The sequence below is a fragment of the Euprymna scolopes genome, chromosome 22 (assembly GCF_053919585.1).
Source record: "Euprymna scolopes isolate OS-2025 chromosome 22, ASM5391958v1, whole genome shotgun sequence".
NCBI classification, from domain to species: Eukaryota; Metazoa; Mollusca; class Cephalopoda; order Sepiida; family Sepiolidae; genus Euprymna; species Euprymna scolopes.
The window spans coordinates 44267659-44295369 of NC_136503.1; the positions used below are offsets into that span (position 1 = coordinate 44267659).

A 27711-nucleotide genomic window follows, 5' to 3' on the forward strand; every position below is an offset into this window, starting at 1 on the left:
TGAAACACAGCTTAAATGTCTTTTTTTTTAGAAATACACTTACATCTTAATGTTGGCAAATTTTTCTGTCTTTAATGTGCGTCTTGTTGGTGGAAGAAAAATGCAACAAATAAGCAACGCAAAGGTCTCAATATGATATCAATAATCAAGAATTTATTAATAGTCTCGATTTTGCTTTCTATATCTACCCAAAACAACTTTAAATAATTTTATTTTACAATCAGTATACAGATATGGGAGATGAGGTGAATCTTGCTTCAAACTGAAAATGCATTTGACTGCCCCAGGCGCCGCAGGAATCCCCAAGTCTAAGTAAGTAGATAATACATACAGAATCAAAGAAAAATTGGCACCAAAGGTGGTTTCCCATGGAAGCATGAAAATTCACAAATTCATTTATTCAATTCAAGGCCAAGCCTTTTCACACTTTTCGACCATCCCTTGTTATATTTGCCAATGCTGGCTGAGGGACTGGACAAAAGTCTAACAGTATAAAATAATAAAATTAAAAAGATAAAAACATTTTTTATATTCTACTCTTAATTTGATTAACAAATGTATTTTCTTGACAAAAATGTTTTAACTTTTGGAACCTTGTAAATAAACTGAATTCTTCAAAAGGCTACCCAGCAAATTGTCCCATATTTCAATGTTCGTTTTATTTACTTCATGCAAATAAAATAAATTTACATCTTATTTTGATGCTATTATGATCTATAGATTTAAATTTTACTAATAGTTTCACAACAATAAATATTTATCAGTAACAACAATGGAAAATTAATATTGAAAGAATCATTTTTGGAATCGGAAATTTGGCTAAGAGTTTTCCGATTCTGACATCCCCAAAAGTTCTGATTTTTCATAATCCTGATTCTGATTAATTATCCCAACACGAGTATATATACATATATTTACTTTCATGTTGCTGTGATATCATGGGTGAGAAGTGGCGAGCTCAAACAGTCTCATTTCCTGACTAGCTTTTAGGTAGAGAAGAGAACTTGACTGTTAGTTTTTTTTTTTTTTTTTTTTTTACATTTTCACCCCAAACAAGGCACATTGCCACTTTGGTGTAGGGGGCTATTATCAGGGGAAACATCTACTGGGGTACTATTTAGGGATTAGGGCAGCGAGATGTTGGTTCACGTTGCACTTGAACTTATGCATGTTAGTACAGTTGGGGAAGCAGTGACCTGGAATGGAATTCCAAAGTCTAGTAGTTCTGGGGAAGAAACTACTGGAGTAGAAAGATCTTTTACATCTAGGGATCTCTACAGTGTGGAGGTGGGATTTTGCAGCTTGTCAGGTCTGTCGAGGGTGTTCACGTCGTGGGGGCACAAGTGCTTGCAGTTCTTCAGAGCATTCACCATTATAATACTTGTAGAACAGGCAGAGGGATGCAACGTTTCGACGATGGGACAGAGGCTGAAGCTTAGATGCCAGTTTAGGGCCTATCAGATTTGCGACTCTCTTTTGAACCCTGTCAAGGAGCGAGAGACTAGTAGCCGATGCACCAGCCCAAATATGACAGCAATACTCCATACATGGGCGAATAGTGGCCTTATAGAGGTACAGGATACTTTCGGGTGTTAGAAGTTTTCTAGCACGGTAGAGAGAGCCCACCTTCCTCGCAGCGGCCCTAGCAATGCCCTCGATGTAATTGTTCCAACTCATGTTTCCTGTGAACGTTAGGCCAAGGAGCTTGAGAGACGTACTCTCAGATAAAGAGTCGTTGGCCATTGCTATAGGTGGTAGAGAAGGTTTCTTGTAATTATTGAATGAAACCAGTTTTGTCTTGGCGGCATTGAATGTGACCATCCATTTTTGTCCCCATTCCACTACTGATTGGAGGTCATCCTCTAGTGTTTCTGCCATTACTTTAGATATATGTTCATTTGTTTTCCTGTCGTGCCTGCTATAGAGTGTGGCAATAATAAGGCAACTTCTTCACCACCCAACAATCAAGGAGTTTGAGTACATCTTTAATGGCAGTTAGTGTATGGTTCACAAAGTTTTCTTTGACTAGAGAATAACAGAATTAAACTATAAACTCATAATGTAATATTTAAAACAATGTTGGACTGAAACAATATTTGAGATATTGAAAGATGGTAGACACATGGGTGAGACAGTTTCAGATGGTAAGAGAGAATACTGATTAACAATGTGTTCTAAGTAACAGTCTTGTGGGGGATTAAAGGTTCAATACTGACTATAGACGATAATAACTAAGGATAACATAATGCCCAGTCATGGCTGATAAAACAAGAACAATTTACCCTTAGGGATTAAATAAAAGGTTCAATTCGAAACTGTCTAAACTGAGTTCAACAAGTTGGACAAGAAAATACAAAATTACATTAGCTGAAACAACAACCAAGATGAGAATGATAGTCCAAACAATCAAAATCATCAATCCTCATCTAAAAAATTTCCAAATTAAATATTCCAAACCCAAATTTTATTTTCATTACATCTAAAAACTTTTACTGTGTGCATATAGATTTTTTGCAAAACAAACTTCTTAAAGACAACGTTGAAATTTTGCTTAAAGCATTGTGTCTAGTGTACAAAGAATTTTGTTTGAAGGCTATGACAAAGCAGTCTTCTATAAAAACGCAGTTGGGTACAAGACAAAGTAAACAGAATGACAATATTGAACGATTTCAATAATTTTCAATTAGAAAATATTTATAGGCTTTTTTTTGATATTCAAAATTGCAAATTGTGTACCAGAATAAAAATAAAAATCAATTCCCCATTAAGAACAGCCGGCTTTGCCTGGACATGAAATATGTTTAAATATGATATTTTATTTTTTCCAGATCTTGTATAATATTATTATAGAGTCGTGATTTCAAAAGTAAAAAAAAAAAAGAAAAAAGTACATCAGCTAGAATTGAAACCGAAACTAACGTTCAAAGCTGGTGATGTTACCATCGTACCAACGTGACATGCATATGAACTGATTAAAAATTAAAATCAAAAATAAACTAAGATGAACGTACAAAATGTATAACGATTTTTTCAATTTTTACCCATTTTTGACTCCTTAAAAACTATTTTAATCGGTTAAAGATCAATAAAAGAGCAGTCCGTAAAAAATCCAATCATTTGAGGCCCCTAGCACGGTTCTGTGTCTTTTAGTTTCAGAGGAGATAGAGTTTGAAAATATGGAGACAGGCATATAGCCTTTTATATATTTGATTACTACTTTCGACGATAATTCTTGGCCTGAAGACGTAATCCCCCAACGTGGGTGATTATAGAAACATGTATGCACATATGTAGCCATTAATGTTTGTATAAATAAAATTAATATATTTGATTACTACTACATATATCGCCATAAATTATAATTCTTTTGTGCTATTTATTTAGCAAACACTGTACATTTTTGTATAGCAAGGATAAAACAGGAGGACATCTCTGCCAAGAAGAAAAACTGTGACCTGTTAATCTCGATGAAGTTGGAAAATTAGAAAAAATAGATTCATGCGTTCGCCATTAAGGATATTATAAGACATAGAAAAGCAAAAAGAAGTATAGAGAAATTACATTATTAAATACATCAGCATGAAATGAACAGTAGCAATAAAAGCTTACCGATTCATCACCATTGGGTGTATGTGAGGTTTGTGTGTCGTGTATTTCACGGGCCTCTTGGATCATTTTTTGAAGAATGGTGCATGGATCACAATTTTGGATAAATTCATGCTGAAAATAACATACACTTTTATCATCAAATCAAAATGCAATTTTAACTGTACTGCAAAAAAAAAAAAAAAAAAAAAAGTATTTCTTGCAAATCGTACTAGAAGTGGAAAGTTGGTTGAAAATGATCAAGCTACAATATTAGTTGTTTTTTTTTTTTTTTTTTTTAAACATAAATAGGAATAAAAGCATTGAAAATTGATTTAAAATGAGTTAAAATATGTGTTAGTTTTATTCTAGCCAAATTAGCTATTTTCCAAATAGCTCCAAAATTACCAATTCAGCATTATACATAATGATTAAATTTGGTTTGATTTATAAAATTGAACAAAATTTATCATGTTAACTTTGATTATCCCTTCAAAACCTCCTCTCTGCCAAGATGGATTCAATCTTCCATATAATGATTCTCCATCTCGACCCAATTAGTTAGCATGACTATAACAGTGTCAACACACATGCGTTAAATCAAGGGGAAGTAATCCATCCATGTGTTCTTTTAAACCAAAAATAAAAGTTTTGGTGCTTATTTAGAATTACACTTCATAAAAAAGCTTCAACCAGAACTTGCTCCCATACTTACGAATCTATTTAAGCGCTGCCTTAAAGAGAAGTGCTTTCCGACTCCCTGGAAGACCTTATCAGTTTGCCCTGTATTTAAGAATTCAGGTGATAAGTCATCTCCCTCTCAATACAGACCTCTAAGTCTCCTGTGTGTTATGAGTAAGTTGCTGGAATCCATATTAAATAGAGAAATAGTCAACCACCTCAGCAGGAATAACCTTCTTAGTGACACGCAATATGGTTTCCGCTCTGCAAGATCTACCGCAGATGTGCTGACGGTTATATCCCACAGGATTAGTGAATCTCTTGACAAAGGCTTCCTTTCTAGGGCAATTGCTCTCGACATATCAAAGGCCTTCGACAAGGTATGGCATAAGGGTCTACTTCACAAGATTTCCAGCTACGGTATAACTGGAAATGTTTTCTCAATCATTAAATCATTTCTCTCCGATAGACTCATAAGAGTAGTGGTAGATGGACAAAAATCGGAGGCCTGCAATATAAATGCTGGAGTCTCTCAGGGGTCAATCCTGGGCCCAACTCTCTTCCTGATCTACATCAATGACCTCCCTAAATCACTCGTTGACATCTATGCTGATGACACGACCATCTACGGCAACACATCAAAGGCTGTAAATGACAAAGCTCTCTCTGATTCTCTCTCCTCTGATCTCGAGTGCGTGGTTCAGTGGGGGAAGATGTGGCTGGTTACCTTTAATGCATCCAAAACCAAACTCCTATCCTTACATCATCAACGCTCTGATCCCCATCTGGCATCAATTGTGATGGATGGCTCTCGTCTGGGTGAGGCCCCGTGTTTTGACAAGCTTCTGGGTTTGACCTTTACTCTTGATCTGAAATGGAACACGTACATCAATTCTGTTGCCAAGGTCGCTGGAAAGATGGTGGGATCCTTCTACCGCTCCAGAAGATATCTCACTACGGATGCAATTCTCTATCTATATAAAAGCCAAGTATGTCCAAGGATGGAATACTGCTGCCATATCTGGGCAGGAGCTGCTAAAAACAGCCTATCCTGCCTTGACAGAGTACAAAATAGACTTCGTGGCTTAGTGGGGGATGCCCTTTTCTCTACCCTGCAACCTCTCTCCCACAGAAGAGACGTTGCGAGCCTATCCTTGTTTTATCGTTATTTCCATGGCAGATGCTCGTCTGAACTCCAATCTCTGGTCCCCCCTCGCCAATCTTTTACGAAAAACACCCGTCTAGCTGAATCCACTGTGAAAAATTTCCCCCACTATATCTGTGCCTAAATCAAAACGCGGATTCCATGAACAAAGCTTCTTTCTTAGAACTGCACGCCTGTGGAACTCTGTTCTGTCAGCCTGCTTCCCTCCGGACTACAACTTGGATGTCTTCAAGTCCAATGTTAACAAATTCCTAATGAACCACCCCCTTAAGTAAACATTTCAGCAAATCTCCTCACTAACGTAATGTACTTGCAATAACCCTTATCCCTGAGTGGCTTCCGGGCCTTGATAAGTGGTGATTACTGTGTAAAAAAAAAATAAAAAATAAAAATTTTTTTTAAAAAAATAAATAAATAACAGAAACAAAAACTTTATAATGTAAGTACTTGTCACAGAACGACAATGTAATATTCCAAAAAATCACAAATTGATTAAATAGTTTTTATTTTAGTAAGAAAATTAAAATTTACAATTTTTTTAGCAATTAAAAAGTTTCAATTATTTTGAATACAAACAAAATCTCGGTAGTAGAATTGAGTTGTCCTCTTTAATTTTAGAACATTTGAAAATAACATGGCAGCTCCCAGCCTCCATCTTGCTTCCTCATAAAATTTGATTTTCTTAGTTAAAAAAAAAAAGAAAGAAAAACCTGATCAATTTATGTAATTTTGGAATATGATAGTTTTGTTAGATGACAAGATTTTTCTGTATTTTGCTTTTTAATTTAATGTAATTCTAAATAAGAATCCATTTTTTAAAAAATATTTTTATTAGAGTCATTAAGTCAAGAATAATTATTTTCTTTTATGCCTTTAGTTATCTTGCTTTGGGTCTGCATATCAATGATATTTAGCCTGTTCTGAAAATAATGACAGATTTCAACAATAAACATTTACTTTTGCCAGAAAAGTAACTGACATCAATATGTTAATTTTTACCCTTTCTTGTCACTTACAACCAATCACTACCTGCCTTTGATAATGAAAAGGCCAATGGATTGTGACAATGAGAAAGTTTCAATTTCTTTCTAACATATGCATTGCATAATGACAGAGTTTAACTTTTGAATTTGGGATAGTGTTTCTTTTCTGCATTTGGATGGATTCCTTTTGAATTCTTTAAATTGAATTTCTAATACTGATCTCTGACAGTGTAATGCTCCATTATTTTTGGCTCAATGATCAACTAAACTATAACTAAATTATGCCGATTTTCACCAGATCAATAAAGTTAAACCACATTGAGCTTGATCAATACTTAGACAGGGACCATTCAAGAATATAAGATGCTGTAAGCTAACACTTGACCCAAGTGTATAAATGGGTACTGGCATTGCTGAGAGTATAAGTCAAAAACTGGGATTCTATGAATGTTTACGTTTATTAAAAAGAAACCTTAAATATTACAGATATTTTCACTGACTTATACAATTTTTTTCCCCCTCATATACATTCTTGTTTGAAATTATTATTTTGTATTTATCTCCCTTTGTGAATTAGCTTTATTACTATTATCTCCCTTTTATCGATTATCTTCTCCTTTATTATTATCTCCCCCTTGTATACGACTTGTTATTTAGCAGATATTTTGTTTTTTTTCTGGTGATATTGTCTTTTGAACATTTGGTAATATTGCTTTTGTTATTTTAAAATATAAAATTCTATAAAGTCTTGAGAGTAAAAAATATGAATTTAAATAATATTTTGGAGTTAGCAGATTTTGATAAAATACAATATTTTATTAAATTTCCAATGAATATAACATTCACTGACGATATTTCCAAGATGATGCATTGTTAATTATAGTTTCATTTTTTTTTTTTTTTTTTTTTTTTTACTATAAGGATTTTTAAACTTTTCAAAATTGATGTAGAATGCTCTCATTATGTGTTCCATGCACTCTATTAATTTTATTTATCCTTTTAAACAATGATTCAATCACAACCCAATAATGCACAATAACAATTGAAAAAGTTTGATTTGTTAGTTTAAAGGCAGTTTGGATCTAACTTTGAAAATCCAATAAGAAAACTTTATGGCTATAAAAGATAAATACTAGTTGGATACTAAATTTCAAGGTTACCCTCTTCAGTAAAATGAAATTGTTTGAAAATTCTAAATACTATGAATAAAAACTTTAAATGATATTTTACTTTTCTGATAAAATAAAACTATCTTATTTTTTAATGAATTTATCAAATTACATAAATCTTATACTTAATGTTCACAAAAAGTAAAACTAAAATTGGTACTAGTGCATTTATTGATCCATGCTGAAACATTTAGAAAACCATTCTTAACATGGGGAGGGTGTTTTGTACCTGTTCTGTACTTTAACCTTACAATTTAATAAAAACATAAAACTTTAATTAAACTTGAAAATACTATTTAAAAAATACACTAGCACAGAAAATTTGCTAAATTTATAAAACTGTTCGATTTATATTTCTAAATATTTTTCTTGCAAATTTTGATTTATAATTTTCTTAGCTAAAACTTTTGTAATAAAATCGAAAAATCAGTTGACCATACTACTACTACTACTACTACTAGTATTATGCTACTAGTGTAGAGTTTAGATGAATTCCTTTTAGTATGTGTATATTGGCAGCATTATGATCATGCAAACTAGCTAAGGGAGTGAATTGTTTTCTATATTTATCAGACAAGAGTACTCAAGTGTTCTATCTTTTATATATAGATATATATATATATTGTATCTTATATATAAAATGAGGTTGGTCCCTATTTAATTGACTGGTATAATAACGTCATACAAAAGTTGCTTTAAAAAATTTTAAGATGTAACATAATGAACATATTTTTTTTGATAAAAAATATTTAATTTTCAGTCAATTTCTTTCTCTTGTATATTTAATTCGAACAGTTTTTTGTTTGATTAGTAATATCAGAGATAGTTGGAAAAGATACCTGTCAGTGAAAAGTTCTGACTATTGAATCACAGAGTTCAAATATTTCATAGGATGAATAAATTTTGTATCACCACCAAATACATAATTTATCATAACTGTGAACATAAATATTAGTTAATATGACTAATATTTTCAGTACATCGATTATATTTTGTGTGCTGAACTCTACTTAAATAAGTTATGCATGACAGAAACAACAAAGCTTTGCTGCTTTTAATTTTAAAGATATAAACTTTCAAGTTCATCATTATACATAAGACTACAGGCAAAAGAAAATCCTTTTACTTACGTTTAAGAGGTCTTGTGCAACTGCCCTTTGATCTGGATTTTTTACCAAACATTTTGAAACAAAATCTATAAATTCTGGTGACCATTTATCAGGATTACGGAATGATGGTGGCGGCTTCGTAGGAATCATAAAAATGGCCTGGAAAAAAAAATTCACGTTTAAGAATATTTAAAGATAATATTTGCCTAAAATTTGTCTTCAATAAGCAATAAAAAAGTGCTTTTTTTATTCTTTCTTACAAACATATATAAACTGACATTTTCAGATGAATATGAGAAAATTTGTTTTAATAAAAATTATGTTATTTTTATTTTAACTGCAACTCAACGTTCACCGTTAAATTGATGACTTTTATAGGCTTTCAGATATGCTTAAAACGAATATCACATTTAAATTTGGGACAGACAAGTAGTTTTCTAGATATTACGGTCTTTATTATCCAATGTTTAAACTCCAAACTTTAATATCTATAAAATTATCTTTTAACAGACGAAGACTGGCTAAAAATGTTTAAACCAGAAAAGTTCCTTTCACATTTTGAAGCTTCACAAAGTACCCCCATCCCCACCGTCCCTGCTTAATAATTAACAAAAGATTAAATTTGCTGGGTTTTTTTTTAAATTTTTTTTATATATATATTATTGTAATACTTCAAAATTTTAATAGTATTTTAGAAAGCATTTAAACTGAAAGAAAAGTCATGTCTGGCTTGAAAATAGATGTCCTTTGTATTTCTTAACCAGGAAACTCATTCATTTTACAATAATCTTTTCCATAAAGAAGTTTGTTTCTAAGAATGTGATATTAAAATTTTTGATTCTTGCCCAGAATTCACCCTATATTAAAAAAAAAAATTACTCTGTATATGTACCTGTGATGAAATGAAAATATATTCCACAAATCATGTAAATCGATCAAGTAGTTTTATTTTTATAAAGAAAATAATTTTTAAGTGATTAATGGGAATTCATAAGCATTATAATGAATATTACAAGTTCGAATTATTGCGTTACCTTCCTTTGCTTCTTGAAATTTTTTTTTCAAAAGGCGAGTAATTCGATTATCCATAAAATGTGATTATCTTATTTAAAAATAAAACTACTGGATCAATTAATGTGATTTTAAAAATATATTTTCATTTCGTCACATCATACAGATTTTTTTTTTTTTTTTTTTTAATGAGGGAATTCTGAACAAAACCAACATTTTATTTACATTTATTTTTGGGGGAGATATTTTAAAATTAATTCGAAAGACAATTTAATGAAAGAATATAGTATCTAAAAAATGGTTCCGACATATTAATAAATGTTAAAATTTAAATTACAAATATTTGACATTTTTTTTTTTTTTTACTCATATTTATAAACTAAAAGGCAAATTCATGTTAATTGATTTTTTACAAATTATTTTTTAAATCATTACTTTTTTAGTTTCAGTTGCATATTCTAAATAAATAATTGATTTTTATTGTTTTATAAATTACACTTGCAAACAATATTTGACGTTACTTTGACAGTGAAATTTAAAAATGAGAAAATGATGTACATCAAAGATATTTTTAAATGCAAAAAATATCTAACACTTACTCTCATAGGATGTATATCTCCATAGGGAGGTTTTCCTTCTGCCATTTCTAGAGCAGTAATACCTAGTTAAAAAACAAAATAAACAGAATTTTTTTTTTTAAACATTTTGTTGAAGTAATAATATGGATGTGCTTTTCAAATTGCAGTTGAGAATTTGTAGACGTGCATACATATGTTGAACGGATTTCAGGAATTACTTTGGCTGTTTCTTAATATTACAATCGTTGCTAAAAATTATTCTAATTTTATGTTATGAAAAATTTGTTGAGAAACAAAGCATAAATGAATATATGTTTACCGTTTTATGGGAAAGAATTCCAACAAAGTGCTCGATTACAAAGAAAAAATTTCAATACGAGAGCTTAATATTTATTTAAAACTGTACAGAAGATCAGAAAGGCAAATGCGCGCACACATTTTTTGTATGTCTCGAAAAAGGCTTTTTTTGCTGACGGTCCTAGGTGTGTCTGTGTGTGTGGGGAGGGGGTTAATATTGCTTAGAACTGTTTATATAGCCCCTAGATCATAATATGTATGATTTGCGAACGCGCGTTGCGTCTAGATTTATTTACGTCGATTTTTATAAAATTATTGCTATTTCAACCAGTTTTGTGTTCGTTCAGCTTTTTTGTATAAAACCGAAACTAATTCTAAGCTAAGGGAGCGTTCCCGGCAATCACACCAGGGAACGTCCAGAAACAATCAGCTTTGATCAATGTGGGGCCAAACTCCTTATATCAGACAATTGCTATTCAATCTGGACAATGGGGAGCTGGTTTCCCCCCTCCCCAACATCTTGAGGAAACAACCAGCCAAAGTTGGGTAAACAAACCCAAAAGCTGCCCCGCAGCCAAAGTTAACTCCGCGACTTCTATTTGACCTCATTAATGAGGTCAAATAGAAGTAGCAGAGTTAACTTTTAATGTGGGCACGTGTCAATTCTGTTTTTAATACTTAAATAAATTCAAACGTGTTTCTGTTACTCTTTGTTGGCCGAGCAGGTAACGTGTCAGGTTTTTTGCACACTTTATCTTATCTGAATCGTTGTGTGAGATGTCCCCCCCCCCCGATTTTTAAAGGTTTATTATTGAAACAGGGTTATTTAAGCTATCTTTCACGTTCTGTTTTTTTTTTTTTTTGTTTTTATTTTTCAGATTTTTTAAAGAAGTTTTAACGTTCGTTTTTCTGTTTTTTTTTTCATCATATTCGCGTTTTCTTTTTTTGTTTTTCCGATTTTAAGAAATTTTAACATCGTACGTTTGCCTTACTGTTAGTTTTTTTTTGTTTTTTGTTTTGTTTTTTTCGATTTTTTTAAGTTTTAAGATTTTTTTTTTTAAACAAGGTGATTACTTCGCGTATTTTGTTTTGATCCCCCCCCCCCCCCCGCCCGAGCGCACACACCTCTAAACACCCGGGCAACGCCGGCTATCCCCGCTAGTAAAATATAAAAGCAAAGATTTATGAGTTACCCCCCTTTAATTAAAATAAAAGAAAGGGAACCAAAAGTTTAAAGAATTTAATAAGATACATTTATTACCTCCCTTGGACCAGTCAGCAATAACGATTTAGACCGGAAGCTATGTCAATTCAGAACAGATTAGGACAAAATACATTTAAGCATATATTTAATAAATAAAAAAATTGATATTAAAATAAAATATATAGAAATAGGGACAGACCAGCTATAATTAAATAAAAATGAACATCATTATATATAATGTGTGCGGTCCTGGTTTTTCCGCAAACAGAAAACAATATGGCTGACGAGACCCTAAAATTATTTAGCATTAACTGGTCCCCCCTTGTGTTAAGCTTGAAACCGACGGTACCAATGGTTTTCTGACCTTCAGTACAGTTTAAAATAAATAAATATATATATATATATATATATATATATATATAAAATTTGCAATTCTTTATTAATTTTCAGACATGTCCAGAAAAGTAGGCATTTTCATACTTATTTTCTGGAAGATAACCCCCGATACAACTTATGCATGATAATTTTCTAGAAGTTAGTTAATCCTGAAAACATTAAACCTAAGTATGGGATGGTAACTGATGTTGTTAGTCTTGACTGTAAATTTAGTTTTATGGTAGTAGGAAGTTATATATAAAAAAAAATGTTTTTTTCACTCAAACTTGGAATAATAATTGTGCCTATTTACAATGCCTCCCCACGGGACAGTTAGACACCAGGGTCGTTTTTTAACGTAGTGATTATTATAAAAGCATCAACGTTTTTTGCATTTTAGATCAGGAAGCTGGTATCATCAGACAACCTGGGTCTGAGAACACCAGCATTTCACATTTAGAGATACCATTATTTTAACGTTTTCAATTTATTTTTATAATTAATATTCTTTAACCTTTTTTGTTATAGTTTAGTCGCTTTTCTTTGTGCACCTTCAATTTAAATATATCTTAAAACAAGTAAACCTTGATTAAAGAATATAAAAAATTTAAATTGTTTAAAAGAGTCTGAGATAACAAACAAAAAATGTGTACAAAAATAAAATACTAACTAAATTCGTTTACAATAGCGAGATAAACAGTACAAAGAGTTTTAATCTAAAAATATAGTAAAAATCAATCAAATACTGTTTTGGGAAAACCGTGTGCAAGTATAGAAAAGATTACATTTAATGGAGTGAAGCTGTTATTATAGAATCATAAAATTATCAAAATTTGCTAAAATTATAAGAATCTTTATAACTTGTGTTTCTTTAGTTTAAATTACATTAAAAATCAGAGAAACACATTTTTAGTAGTAGGGTTTCATTTTCCCTTAGGTTTAACTTTTATTAAAAAAAATCAGTAAGCATAACTTTAGAACAACATGTATAGGTAGTGGATCATTTTTATAAAATTTCAAATTCCTTCTCTAACAGTAGGTAGGTGACATACATATTTATTTTTGTATAGGTACGAACCTAAACTCCATATGTCCGCCACACAGTCATACCCTATCTCCTGTATGACTTCTGGTGCCATCCAATAGGGAGTGCCAATTACAGTGTTCCTCTTTGCCATGGTGTCCTACAAGCAACAACACAATAAGCGTCAGTTGCACCCACTTTAGAAATACAAGATTTTTTAAAATTCAATTTAAAAAAAACATTTAAAAAAATTAAGCTAGAAGGAAATAGGGAGAAATGGTTTGAAAACTGGCATCAAGAGTCACGTTGGGGGTCGGCGAATCGGGGCGACTGCCGCGTCGAGGGTCGGCAACTCTGTGCGAATGCTGCGTCGAGGATCGGCAACTCGGGGCGACTGCCGCGTCAAGGATCGGCTACTTGGGGTGACTGCCACGTCGAGGATCGCTACTCGGGGCAACTGCCGCGTCAAGGATCGACAACTTGGTGCGACTGCCGCGTCGAGGGTCGGCAAATTTTGGTAGGAGTCGAGTCGAGAGTCAGCAAATTTGGGTAAGTTTTCGGCATATTTGGGTGAGAGTATGGTCAAGAGTTTGCAAATTTAGACAAGAGTTGAGAATCCTGTTTTTTTTTGTTTTTTTTCAACTGAACTTCTAACTCTAATAACTTAATACTTACAGTGAGTTGTCCTGCAACACCAAAATCTGCAAGTTTGGCTTGGCCTTCATTATTCAGGAGTATATTACCAGCTTTAATATCACGATGGATTTTCCGTCGAGAATGCAAATATTCCAGTCCTTTTAATGTGTAGGATAATATAGTAGCGATCTCAAGCTCGTTCAACTGGAAGAAATGATGAAAATATTGTAGAAGAGATAAACATTAGTTAATAATTATCGAAAGTGTAAGTGAAAACTAAGGAGGAAATTAAGGTATATTACTTCATTTTATCTGTTCTTTAACACAAATTTGGCTTTAATAAGTTCTTGATTTCACAAGTTTATGATATGCATGTTTTTCTTTAAGGTCATAAAAATAATTTAACTCGTCAAGTATACAGATCTCATGTATAAGTAGAATTTAGATTACTTATCTATATACATGCATGGTTCACAAGTATCAGCAGATTTCACGTCACCCAAAAGCCAGAGTTAGCCTGTTCTTACATGGATGATCATTTGAAAATGCCCGGTGTTGTATGTAAAACACTCAAACCATATGCATTGCTGGGAAGCATAACTAGCAACAGACTAGCATTCATAGTCATGGTTCAGAGCATCTGTTTTACTTAATGCTATTAAACTGGTGATAAATATTGGATCTAAGTGCCTTTCAGGCCTGGAAATAAATTATTATTATTGTTCTTTTTTTTTTTTTTTTTAAGTACATTTCATGATTAAAAAAAAAAAAAAATTACTAAAAATAATCATCTAAATTAAAATGTTGATAATTTGATGATTACCCGCGTGGAATTTTATAAGAAATTTGTTTTCTTTGAAATATAATGGAAATCCACTTTTTAACAAGAGTGTCATTATGCCAATAGATTTTCAATAGTTAGTTGTGTATAGATTACCTCTTTAAAAGAAAAAGAAAAACGGAAATTAATACCAGTCCAATTTACAATAGGAATGTTTGAATTAGAGATGAAGACATTTTCTCTAAGATAACAATTACTGATATCTGTAGCTAGAATGATGTGTGGAGGAGGGGGGAAAAAACCCCCCCAAAAAAACCCACTTCCCAAACTAAATATATTTTCAGATTTTATAAAATACAAATATAATAAATTTAGACATTAACATTATAAACGTTTCGAGATTTTTGAGATGATTGATTATTCGTATTATTTGGATTCTTCAGATTACTGTTCTCATCTTTTTTTTTTTTTTACAAGGTGTCACCACTTATCAAGGCCCGGAAGCCACTCAGGGATAAGGGTTATTGTAAGTACAGTACGTTAGTGTGGATATTTAATAAAGTGTCTACTTCGGGGAAGGGGGGGGGGTCATCAGGAATTTGTTTACATTGGACTTGAAGACATCCAAATTGTAGTCAGGAGGGAAGCAGGCAGACGGAACAGAGTTCCACAGGCGTGCAGTTCTAAGAAAGAAGCTTTGTTCATGGAATCTACGTTTTGATTTAGGCATAAATAAAGAGTGGGGAAAGTTTTTGACAGTGGATTCAGCTAGACGGGTGTTTTTCGTAAAAGATTGGCAAGGGGGGGACAAGAGATTGGAGTTCAGACGAGCACCTGCCATGAAAATAACGATAAAACAAAGATAGGCTTGCAACATCTCTTCTGTGGGAGAGATGTTGCAGGGAAGAGAAAAGGGCATCCCCCACTAAGCCACGAAGTCTATTTTGTACTTTGTCAAGGCAGGATAGGCTGTTTTTAGCAGCTCCTGCCCAGATATGGCAGCAGTATTCCATCCTTGGACGTACTTGGCTTTTATATAGATAGAGAAGTGCATCAGTAGTGAGATATCTTCTGGAGCGGTAGAAGGATCCCACCATCTTTCCAGCGACCTTGGCAACAGACTTGATGTACGTGTTCCATTTCAGATCAGGAGTGAAGATCAAGCTCAGAAGCTTGTCAAAACATCGGGCTTCTCCTAGACGAGAGCCATCCATTTCAATTGATGCCAGATGGGGATCAGAGCGTTGATGATGTAGAGATAGGAGTTTGGTTTTAGATGCATTAAAGGTAACTAGCCACGTCTTCCCCCACTGAACCACTCGTTCGAGATCAGAGGAGAGAGAATCAGAGAGAACTTTGTCATTTACAGCCTTTGATGTGTTGCCGTAGATGGTCGTGTCATCAGCATAGATGTCAACGAGTGATTTAAGTATGTGTTTAGGGAGATCATTGATGTAGATCAGGAAGAGAGTTGGGCCCAGGATGGACACTTGAGGGACTCCAGTATTAATACTGCAGGCCTCTGATTTTTGTCCATCAACCACTACTCTAATGAGCCTATCAGAGAGAAATGATTTAATGATAGAGAGAATATTTCCAGTTATACCATAGCTGGAGATCTTGTGAAGTAGGCCTTTATGCCATACCCTGTCGAAGGCCTTTGATATGTCAAGAGCAATTGCCCTGGAAAGGAAGCCTTTGTCAAGAGATTCACTAATCCTATGAGATAACTGTTAGCACATCTGCGGTAGATCTTGCAGAACGGAAACCATATTGCGTGTCACTTAGGTTATTTCTGCTGAGGTGGTTGACTATTTCTCTATTTAATATGGATTCCAGCAACTTACTCATGACACACAGGAGACTTATTGGTCTGTACTGAGAGGGAGATGGCTTATCACCTGAGTTCTTAAATACAGGGCATACTGATGAGGTTTTCCAGGGTATTGGAAAGCACTTCTCCTTAAGGCAACGTATAAACAGTTTTGTAAGTATGGGAGCAAGTTCTGGTTGAAGCTTTTTTAACACTATAATTGGGATGCCGTCAGGGCCAGTAGCTTTACTGGAATCAAGGTTCTTGATTAGCTTGGTGACCTCATGCACAGATATTTGTATGTTACCTAGCGCGTTCTGTGTTATAGGAGGAAATATGGGGAGTTGATGGCCTTCGTCGCATAGGGTAGAATTAGCTGCAAAGTTCTTGCCAAATAGTTTGGCCTTGTCTGAAGCTGACAAGATGACCTCTGGTCCGTTGATGATGGTTGGGATAGAACTAGTAATACACACGGACGAAAAAAACGCTTTGGATAATTACAGATTTCAAGGTAGTTCTACAAAAATAGCCCTATTTTTCAAACCAAAGCACTTCAAGTCTTCAAATTACTACTATTTTGTTTGGAAATGAATATACGTTCAGATGAATTAATAAATATGAATGTACATTATATATTTTAAGAGTTTTAAGCAAATAAAGTGATAAAAATGTGAAGTCATAAATTGGCGTTTTCGGTAAGGTTTTATAATGACCCTCCCTGTTTCCTAAAGGCCTGTACCATGATTGTATGAAGAATTTCGTTATGAAATTCGGAAACCAATCAGAAGAGGTGTTAATCTTAATACTGTCAAGTGTCCGAAATATTTTTGACCATTTCTTTTTTTGTTGTGTCAAAAATAAGACTTTAATATGACGAGTATCGAACATTTTGAAAAAAAAAAATTTCATCGAACACCCACTAGTAAATAAATCATTGTTTTTACTATCTTTATCAATTAAAAGTATTATTTTATGTTGAGTAGGACCGCGGTAATTGATAATAATTTAAAAGGACCTACCCGAAAAAAATGTTTATTTTTCAAGTTTGGTCAAATTAAGTTGGTATTAGCAGCAGCAGTTGTAGTATTAGTCATAGCACAGTATAAACAACACGTGTTCTTTAATCTTTATTCAAGAACGAATTAAGAAAAACATGAAAATATGAATAGAAATGTTCTGATATGTTTAATTAGAGAATGTTATCAGAATAACATCAGTTTAGAACTATTTGGTTTTCAGAATGTATAATAACAACAATCCCAACCAATTCGGCATTATGAATCCATTATAATTTCTCACATTTCTGGTCAAATTTAAAAACATGGTTAAAAAAACAAAAACTTTTGTAGATATATAGCTTGCATGCACTTTTATTCATTGCATTAGTTTTGAACAGCGAATTAAAACAATGTTTTACTGCAAACAGCCACAAATGTTTTTTCAAAATCAAAAGAGGTATGAAAATCTTGTTTGTATTACTATACACAGATTTGAAAAAGTTGTCAAAAAACAAATATATAACAAATAAATGTTATCAAAACAAGATAAGTTACTTTTCTACCTAACTGGATATGTTTTTAGTGTTTATATTTAATGTAACATGTTTATTCAGCTCGAAAAACAGTGTTTACCAACGTATTCGAAAATTTAAAATGGTGGGCGACTCTCTCTTTGAGGCGGTAAGTTTGGGAAAATGAGTTATAAATAAAAAACGAGACAAAATACTGTTAGAAACTCACTCAATAAATTTTTGTGAAACTACCCCCCCCCTCTAATATTGTTTTTGTTTCTGTCAAGTCTTCAGTATGTTCACACATAATTTTCCTTAGCCCTACAATTAATTCAAAGTCCGAATAGCAACCCTCCCCATATTCTCATTGCATAGAAACCCTCTTAAAACCACACATAATCGTCTTAAAAAAAAATAAAACAAAAAGCATACAGGATTTATCTCCCATAAAAAAAACCAGTTAACTGCCCTAAAACGCTAGAATGACCTGTAATGGGGAATTATTTTACATTAAATTCTAAAATAATTTGTTTATCTTTCATTAAAGTTTTTCATGGCATTTCATACATAATTGCCTAAAAAGGCAGAATCACATTTTGGAGGGGTGGTCAGAAGGGGTTGGGTGGGGTTAAACAGAAGGTGTTAATCTACAATAATACCAAAGAAATATTGCAATATATTCATTTTTTAAATGGTCCTATGTTTAGATTTAAGTTTTTTGTACATAAAGCACATTACAATTCAACTTTGAATTCTCCAACTTCTTTTCTGTTTATGGATACATAGCATTTTTAAGGAATTGCAGCATATTTATGCACATTTACTGCAGATTATTTGGAAACCATGAACTTTTGGATATTTTCAGTTGCATATTCTGATTCCTTGTACAAAAATACACTTATATGGTAAATTTCATTGTTTTGTCTTGTGTTTTGACAAAGATATGACATTTTTACTGAAAAAGTAGTGTAAAAAATGTGACAAAACGCATTATAGTCTTAAAGAGGGGAAAATATCCAAACGTTTGAGGCACAAAAATAGTCATAACTTTCTTAATTTTAATCAGATTTAAAAATATTTTTTCTTAGCTCATCAAGCTCATCTATGTATACCAATATTGAAATATTTTAAGCTATTTCAATTTTTTCATGTGTATTGCTAATAGAACGCACACTTCTGTTCAGGATTCTATTTGTTATTTGCCAAAACTGGTGGGAACCAAGCCGCTGATCAGCTACTTTGGATTTAACAAACTGGGCATATAGCTCTCTTACATTTGTTATTACTCTTTTACAGTGGTTGCTGGCGTTCCTGAAAGCAGCTTTAGTCTCAGTGCATCTATTACGTTGGTAGCTATGGAAAAAGTGATTTCTGTGCGCGATGGCAGCAGCACATTCTGGGGAGAACCATGGCTGGCTGTTTGGTAGGTTTTTGTTGGAATTTTGTAGATGGTATGAATCGGTCTATGCCTACAATTAACTATTCGGTCAGGTCTGATACTATAGAGGACACATCATTTTTAAACATGGAATGCAGAGGTAGATCAGATATAAATGTATGGAAGCTATCCCAGTCAGCCATGGAGTATCGGTATACAGTACGGTGGAGGGGTACATCTGGGGACTTATTACATTACATTTCATTTTTATCTTAACTGATACGACGGAGTGGTCGGAGGATCCTAGAGGAGAAAAAAACGGAACAGGGGAAGTTGAGAGAAAAAGGTCTAGGAGGCTTGCATATTGACCTGTAGTATCGGGCACATGGGTGGGCTTGCTAACAATCTGAGTGAGATCATAAGCAATGGCAAAATCATGACAGAACCTCCCCTCATCGTCCGTCTTATTTGAGTGGGTCAGCCATTCCACGTTATGGACGTTGAAGTCACCATAGATGTGGATGTTAGCAGAGGGATGTGCAGACAGGATGTGGTCTATTTTCTCAGATATGCTCTTAAAGATAGTAACTCCGCTGTTGTGGGGCCGATAGAGGGCAAATATAAATGCAGTGGTGTAAGCAAGTGCAACCCGGAAGCACATATAAGGTAAATTAGGATCTTCTCTAGAGATATCCCTGCCACATGGGAAGCCATCTTTAATGTAGGCACATATTCCATGCCCATGGCGATCTTGGGGGGTCAGATTTAGATGTTATGTTAGAGTATCCGTAAATTATTAACTCATTTATTCCAGTTTCGCTCAGAAAGAATATGTCCGGTGTCGTCTCCTGCAATTGGGTTTCAACCTCTGGAAGGTTGGAACGTAGACCCTTGATGTTGGAAAAGGAGACATGGTAGTAGGGGTCTATGTTGGAAGATGGGGTTCTAGGTTTATTTTTTTTCTGGAGATGTTTCATGTTGAGGTTTTGGGATTTGTGGAAGAGGTCGGCATACTTGGTTAGAGCAGTACAGAGAGGGAAAGTAAGAGAGAAAAAGACAGGAATTTTCTTTTTTTTTTTTTGTAGCACATGAAAAGGTAAAGCCGTAACAATTACCCACTAGTATGGTATCGAGAGGCCCCACCAGAGACTACTGCATGGTCCAGAGCCCATTCACCAAATGGCAATACAGCAGTCCCAGTACTTTGCACCTGCTGATAGGACAGCCTCCTTAGTGGTTAATCCAAGGTTCGGGTCCCTGACTATCAGGCAGATAACATCACCCCAGACAAAACGTTTACCTCCAGCACCCTTACTAGTGACATGGCCACAAGGATAGACATAGAGACAGAAAAATGTCCGACATCTCAGACTACTGTTCACCAAGTACTACCGACCTTTAAAGCAGCTTTTTCTTCACCCTTTGTCAGAAAAAATCACCCATTTGCATGAGGACTGAGGGACAAAAAAGGAGAAGCAAGAGTTACTGGAGCTGCCGATAACACATCCACTGTATTATCTACTATCTTGAGTGTTATTTTCACATTTCGGTTGATGTAACCAACCTTCTTCAGGTGTATCTTGTTGAACTCTGAAATCTTTCTGTCGACTTGGGAATCTGCATGAAATTTTGAATGGAAACCTTTAGAGCATGTTCTCGTTCCACCAGCCATGATTGGGTAGAAGTCCTAAGTAATTCACAATTGTATTTTAGAGTGCCGTTTGCACTCAAGATTGAACCTTCAACCTCCAGAAGTATAACTTCTGGAAAAATTTTACCAAGTTCTCTACCTAATGCCCCACAGATCCCTGCAGACAATTCTAGTATGAATTTTAGGTGCCTTAAATCTATTTTGTCTTACTTTACTATCTTACTATTTATCATATATCACTATTTATTTCTACATATTATTACTACATATACGGATATATATATTAACGTTTTTAAATACTATTTATTGCTATATATTATCTATTTATAATTAACTAGCCTGAGTGCCTGGCGTTGCCCAGTTGTTTGGAGGTGTGTGTTGAGCAAAACAAAAAAAAAAGTGGTAGTAGGCAGGCAAGCTCGAACCTTACTGCGAAGGAGGAAATGAACGTGGGGAAAAAAAAAAAAAAAAAAAAAAAGTGACGCCTTTGCTTTTGCACCCATCACCAAACCGGAAGTGACATAGGTTTAAATTAAAGATAGTCAATCGAAAAGAGGGGATGACTTTCGAAAATATCCATGAAAAAAGCGACCCCTCCCTGTAAAAAAATGCCCAATTGAGGGCTAAGGAATTAATGTTTTAAGCCAATTTTTCAATATTTGTTGTCCAAAGAGTTTGGCTTCAAAACGATACTGATTTTGTGAAAATCAGTCACCTCTGTCGAAGGTTTTAAGCAGACATACAAACATACATTTACACAGACAGGTGAGATTTATACTATAGAAGGATCCCACATGGTGTTAAGTTCTATACTAGGTTTGTTTAGTTGCTGAGTCACCCAGCATATGTGCTACTTCTTCAAGTCATCTTACTCTCCACTTTCTACTTCATCCCATGATCGATGATTTGTTTCCCTATATGATCACCCCCACCAATCTCCCCATGTATTATGGCTTTTTGATCTTCTAACCTTACTTTTAGTACACAACATATCTCACCATTGTGTAGTTTTTCATATTTACATGAAATCTCATATACATAGTTCTTAATTTTTTAATTTAATAATTTTTTTCCATAAGAGTTGACCCGGACATGACGTTTCCAGACAACTGAATCGCTCCTGGATACTGTCCTGATCTCATATGAGTTACATATTCTTTTTCCAACAAGCTTTTACTGTAAGATATACCAACTGTGGAGAGTTTTTGTGGGGGATGTTGTTTGGTGTCTAGTAAAGATTTATTAGAGCTGATGTCATACTCTCTAGATAGTTGTTTTGGTGGAGGGTTTTTCTTAAACTGTCCATCTCCTCTTGATATGTAGTAAATAACACGCTCCCTTCAAAATTCTGTGCAGATTCCCGATGTATCTTGTCGGACTTGGGAATCTTTCTATTTAGAAAGATTCCCAAGTCCGACAAGATACATCAGAAGGTCAGAAGTTACAGTGACTGAAACCTTATGAAAATGGTACTCAAGATGAGAACAGTAATCCAAAGAATCCAAACAACACATAAATATTGAGATAATTTTTTGCAATGTTTCTGATCTTTACAGTTTTTTTTATTTTTTATTTTAATGCTTTTAATTTTGTCATCATTATGCTAACTCACTCAACACAAAGTTCAAAATTTGAATTTGGCAAGGGAAGGAAACCCATTTGCTTAGTAATGATACATAGATGGCATATTTGTTTTAAAAGCAACTTGAAGCACATGCAATTGCTAAGTTTCCTCAGTTTAAGTACTTCAAAAAAGCAGATAAAACAGTCATTAAATTATTCTTTCAAACTGATTGACTCTACATCACAGCTTTCTATCATAAATTTTTGTAATGGATTAGTCATTATTAGCGAAGGATTGAAGAAGATGTGTGATGTTAGATATAAGTTTAGTGTGAGCTGTATATGATAGGGCTTGACAAGACAATTGATCGAATCTGGTCACTGACCACCCGTTTAGTTTGAATAACAATAAAAGGTTACAAGTGACTTTTGAATATGGACTGCTTAGTCACCAGCAAATTAATCACTCAATTGAAAAATGAGGTGGGGATATCTTATACATCTGCAGAGGCACAGTTGACATGTTTTACAACCTCAGCCGACAATGACAGGGCTTTATGCTGCGAGTGAAACAGTCACATTTGCAAGTAATTTTTCAAGTGGCAACTAGAAATAATAAAACGTCTATCTTTTAGTGATTATGTTGTTTTTTTTTACCAACAATCTTCCGAAGCTTATTAGTGAAAGATGTCTTTTTCAACCATTATGTTTTTTTTAATAAAACGAGCAAAGTCAAATTATTTAAACAATAAAAGGTTTAATAGAAAAATATATTTATTAACAAAGACTGTTTGAAATACATCTGAAGAAATTTGATTGTTTATATGTTCAAGTCTTAACATAAAATTCAATGCATATTTAAAATTACAATTATTAAAAAAAAAAAAAATGCAGAAAAATCTTTATGATGTATTTGTTACGGAATGAAGATGTCATATTCTAAAATCATATGGGTTTGGGCTAGTAAACAAAAATATTTAGTTGTCAAAAGGCAACTAAAGATAAATTTGTCCATAGAGTCTTGGGTGGTAATGAAAATTGGCTTTTATCTAGAAATATGTTGCAGCTTCACACTGTATTATAGTTTTAAAAAGATACTTCAAACGACTTAGTAGTAAAAAAAGAACCCAGGTTTTAATCATAAGTGTGCCGAAAACGAAGATGACTATTTTTGAATAAAAATGAACATTTCAATAATAGTTTCAGTCTTAGTAGGTACAATTTTAGTTTCAATCAGCTTTTTTGATCACACCCTTTCTTCTTTCATTTCCAGAGATATAAGTGGACAATCAGATATACCTTAGACAAGCGAATATATGGACACCAAGCAAGTGGAGGTACTTACCGTTTTATTACGTAACCTCATAATATCTGAGACTGAACCTGCACCACAATATTCCATAACAATCTGAAGAATAAACAAAAAAAAAATAAGTGTTAGTGAAATTAAAGGGACAAACTATTGAACATTGAAAACATTATCTTGAAAGTTTAATATTTTTAATTTTTACATACTCTTTATTGATTTCTGTTATTATCCATTCAAGTGGAAGTCGGAGTGTTACCACACTGAAGAGATTCTGTTGATGCTTTTCATGAAAGAATAGTGTCTCCATGAATAAGGAGAAAATGATTTTAACTTAAAAAATATTTTTTTTTATTTAACTAGTGAAGCTACTCTCCTGAAAGTAGCTATTTTCAAAATAGTAAGCTCAAACCAAAAATCATGGCTGTCAAATAAATTTCATCAGAGGTAATTTTTGAATGTTAATACTGAAGCATTCATATTGTTTTTTTTTTTGTTCGTTTTTTTTTATATAAGAAGTTTGGACAAAAGTATTAGTTGCAAAATCTGTTTCTGCAGTTTGTGGGCCACACAAGATTAACAGGCAAGTGTTTGAAATCCAAACTCAAATCAATGGCATATTGAAAGTATATCTTACGTTAAGAAACATTAAAATAACCAAATTAAATTTTTGAGAAAAAAAAAAAAAGCACTTAAACAAAATTAGCAGATAATTTAGAAAACTTCAAAATTAAAATGCATTGGTTCCCAATGATACTCTTTTTTGAAAAGTTTTGATAAATATGAATATACTAAACTTTTTAGTCTGTTAAAAAAAAAAAAAAATCGAGCAAAAGTTATAGCCCATTAACTTAGAATGAGTGTTTTATACCAAATTAATGGTTAAATATGGTTTGATTTTTGTTCATTTTTGCATTAAATATTAATTCTTATTAATCCCTAACTATGCATCGACCAGATACCATCATACTTAGTTTGCTGCACCTTATCATAATGGTCCATATAAAATTTCAGCTAAATTGGCCCAATAGTTTTCAAGAAAAAGTGGAACAAACAGACAAACTAAGAGAAGAAGTAGCTGATAGCAGTAAAACCAGAGTGAATTTCTCAATCAGAGGAATAGATTCAAAAAAAAACTGGGAGGGAAAGAGAAAATCCAGACAAATGGAGAGAAAAAAAAAAAAAAAGAAAAAAAAAAAAAGAGAGTTGAGGCTCTAGCAATTCGGTAAAAGTCAGCCATTTCTCATTAAATCAAGAAAAAGCAGATTTACATCAAAAAGCATAGGTGGCTATAGCAATTTAAGCAGAAATCTGCTTTTTCTGTAAAAAAAAAAACTTAAAAAGCGGAAAACTCACATTCCTTTAAACAAGAATCAATTTGAACAAAGATTTTATGAATTTAAAAACAATTCTTTATTTTAAACTATCGAAATACTTTTGTTTGTGTTCTAAAACTTTTTGTACTTTAACTGTGGTATGAAAATTTTCCACTCATTTGTGACAGATTTTGAAAGTTCAAAAGATAACTTGTGTATATCTGGTAATAAAGGTGTGCATTTGTCAAATTTAAATTAAAAAATTTTTTTTTTTACACTTTTAGTATCAAATTGAAATGTCATGTAAATTTTTATATGTAAGAAAAAAATGTTAAGAAAATAAAAATTGTATTTCTTGTGTAAAGTTCAAAAGAGAATTGATCTCCCACAAATTGAACAATGTCACAACAGAATATTTATTTCTGCTATAAAGAATGCTCAGGTCAGGACTATTCATAATTTGTATGTATTTTAAGTTTGCATTGGAGAAGAAAAAATATGAAAAATAGATAATTTTCATCTTTTAAAGACGAATTTATTATGCAATCAAAAGTTTACTTACCCAAAGATCTGTGTTCTTAAAATAGCTGCCATAATACTTCACAATGTACGGACTGTCACATTGCTGCATAATGGATATCTCTTTAATGATTTCTTGGAGATCTGTATCAACTGGCACTTGTTTGATTGCCAACACCGATCCAGATTCCTTGTGTAAAGCTTTATAAACACTGCCATAAGAGCTGACAAAAAGAAGGAAATAAAAATAAGTAGAGTATAATTCTATTTAAATATTAGTTAAAGTGGACAAAAAGTTAAATTGTAAGTTCTCTCAAAGTTTGTCATCGATATGTTCTGTCCTACAAAACCAATATTCCATGCTAAATAGCCATGTTCTTTTTTTTACCATTAATCCATTTTTTTTTTTTTTTTTTTTTACTTAGGACTCATCACATATCAAGACCTGAAGGCCACTCAATTGGGTAGAATTTGGGTAGAAAGTGGCGACTCAACAAGAACTTGTTTACATTGGATTTAAATACCATGTTATATTCAACTGGAAAGCAGGACAGTGGAACAGTATTGTTAACACTTAATTTGATTTAATTCCTTTCCGAAAATATTTTATCCAACTCTGAATATATTTTTCAGATGGATGCCATTCATGTTATCAGCAGCAAATTTAAGTAATAATACTAAATAGTAATAAAAAAAGTGATTTTAATCATCATTAAATATTTCATAACATTTTTTGATTTCCTAATATTTTGAAATTAATCTTACAAATGTTTTCTGAGATGTGACCAAACTCCTATTTAAAGTTTTCACCAAATCATGCACATACATAACTTTAAACTAATTACAATTGTCAACAACATTGGACATATCATTTTCTCTTTTCATGAGACTGACCCCATAAGAGTAATACCAGAAAAAAAACATTTAATAAAATATTTCATAACATTTTTAGGGTTTTCAATATTTTCAACTTACTAATCATACATTATTTCATTTAATATTACTAAAAAAATAGTTAAATAATATATCATTATTATAGGAAAAAGTTTAAATTTATAGGAATTCTTTTGAAAATTGAAAACTTCAGTCATTAATTTCATATGTGGTGTAAAAAAAACTTTTAAAATATGTGCTTTCACATTTTCTAACATACAGATTTTTTGTTTTTTATAAATGATCCACAAATAATTATTTACCTTAGAACTAACAAATATTTATCAGTTTCATCCATTAATTTGTTTGCTTGCTTTGTTTTACAGCATATCAGCTCTTTTCAGATGATTTAATGTCAAATCCAATAATTTTTTTTTTGGGGGGGGGGGAAGGAAGGTTTTTATGCTTGAAGTTCAAATATTTACGGTGTTTAGTTTGGTTGTTTTACAGAGGAAAAACTTGTTTTGCTCTTTGCAGAACATGATTGAGTTTTGCAAACGGAAAGGAAATAGCAATATAACATCAATGCTTGGTGCATTTTAGGTCAGAATGTTGATATCTCCAGAGAGCCTGATCTGGGAGCACCAGGAATAAATTTATTAAAATTGCAGACCTTCGTCTTTATTACATAGAATGACTTCAGAAGTTGTACGCTGAGATCATCAATAAATTCTTTCTTTTTGAAAACCTTTCTTCATTCAGTCATTGATAAATATTGCTAATATTGTACCATGACCATTACTTTTTAACTGTGTCATTACAGTTCAAACCTTTTGGACCCACACGCTGTCCAGCACTGTACTTGTACTAATCAAGACATTAAAAAATGAAAATATCGAAAAAAAAGATTGTTATACGTATCCGTTATGGAACGGAGTTCTCTGAAAAAAAAAATATCACTCAATTTCATCAAGTAGTTCTTTTTTTACAGCGAAAAAACAATTTGTTATGATACCGAGCAAAAAGTTCGATATTTAGGAAGAAAAGCTAGTAATAAAGATGGGGAGGGGGGTGTCGGTGCTTTACATGGAGTCATCTCCCCGTGGCGTGTAAAAAGTTTCCGCAATAGACTTCAAAACGTTCTCATAAAAACGTGTTTTTTCTGCTGTAAAAAAAAAAAAAAA

General features: G+C 32.8%; 1 protein-coding gene and 1 long non-coding RNA gene across 2 annotated transcripts in view; one reads left to right on the top strand and one right to left on the bottom strand.

Annotated features, from left to right (window-relative positions):
* The window catches only part of LOC145243383 (serine/threonine-protein kinase 3-like), a 116691-nt gene that overhangs the window by 8265 nt on the left and 80715 nt on the right, over positions 1–27711 (bottom strand). The window contains exons 4-10 of the mRNA XM_080106217.1: positions 25698–25878; positions 23859–23921; positions 13857–14021; positions 13236–13341; positions 10303–10364; positions 8714–8851; positions 3610–3720 (exon numbers count right to left, since the gene is read on the bottom strand). Coding sequence (XP_079962343.1) covers positions 3610–3720; positions 8714–8851; positions 10303–10364; positions 13236–13341; positions 13857–14021; positions 23859–23921; positions 25698–25878 — 826 coding nt within the window. The remainder of the gene's footprint in view (positions 1–3609; positions 3721–8713; positions 8852–10302; positions 10365–13235; positions 13342–13856; positions 14022–23858; positions 23922–25697; positions 25879–27711) is intronic.
* On the top strand, positions 195–26211 carry LOC145243384 (uncharacterized). The gene is made up of 3 exons (XR_013862861.1): positions 195–312; positions 23787–23850; positions 26080–26211. It is a non-coding gene; the product is annotated as an uncharacterized LOC145243384 (long non-coding RNA).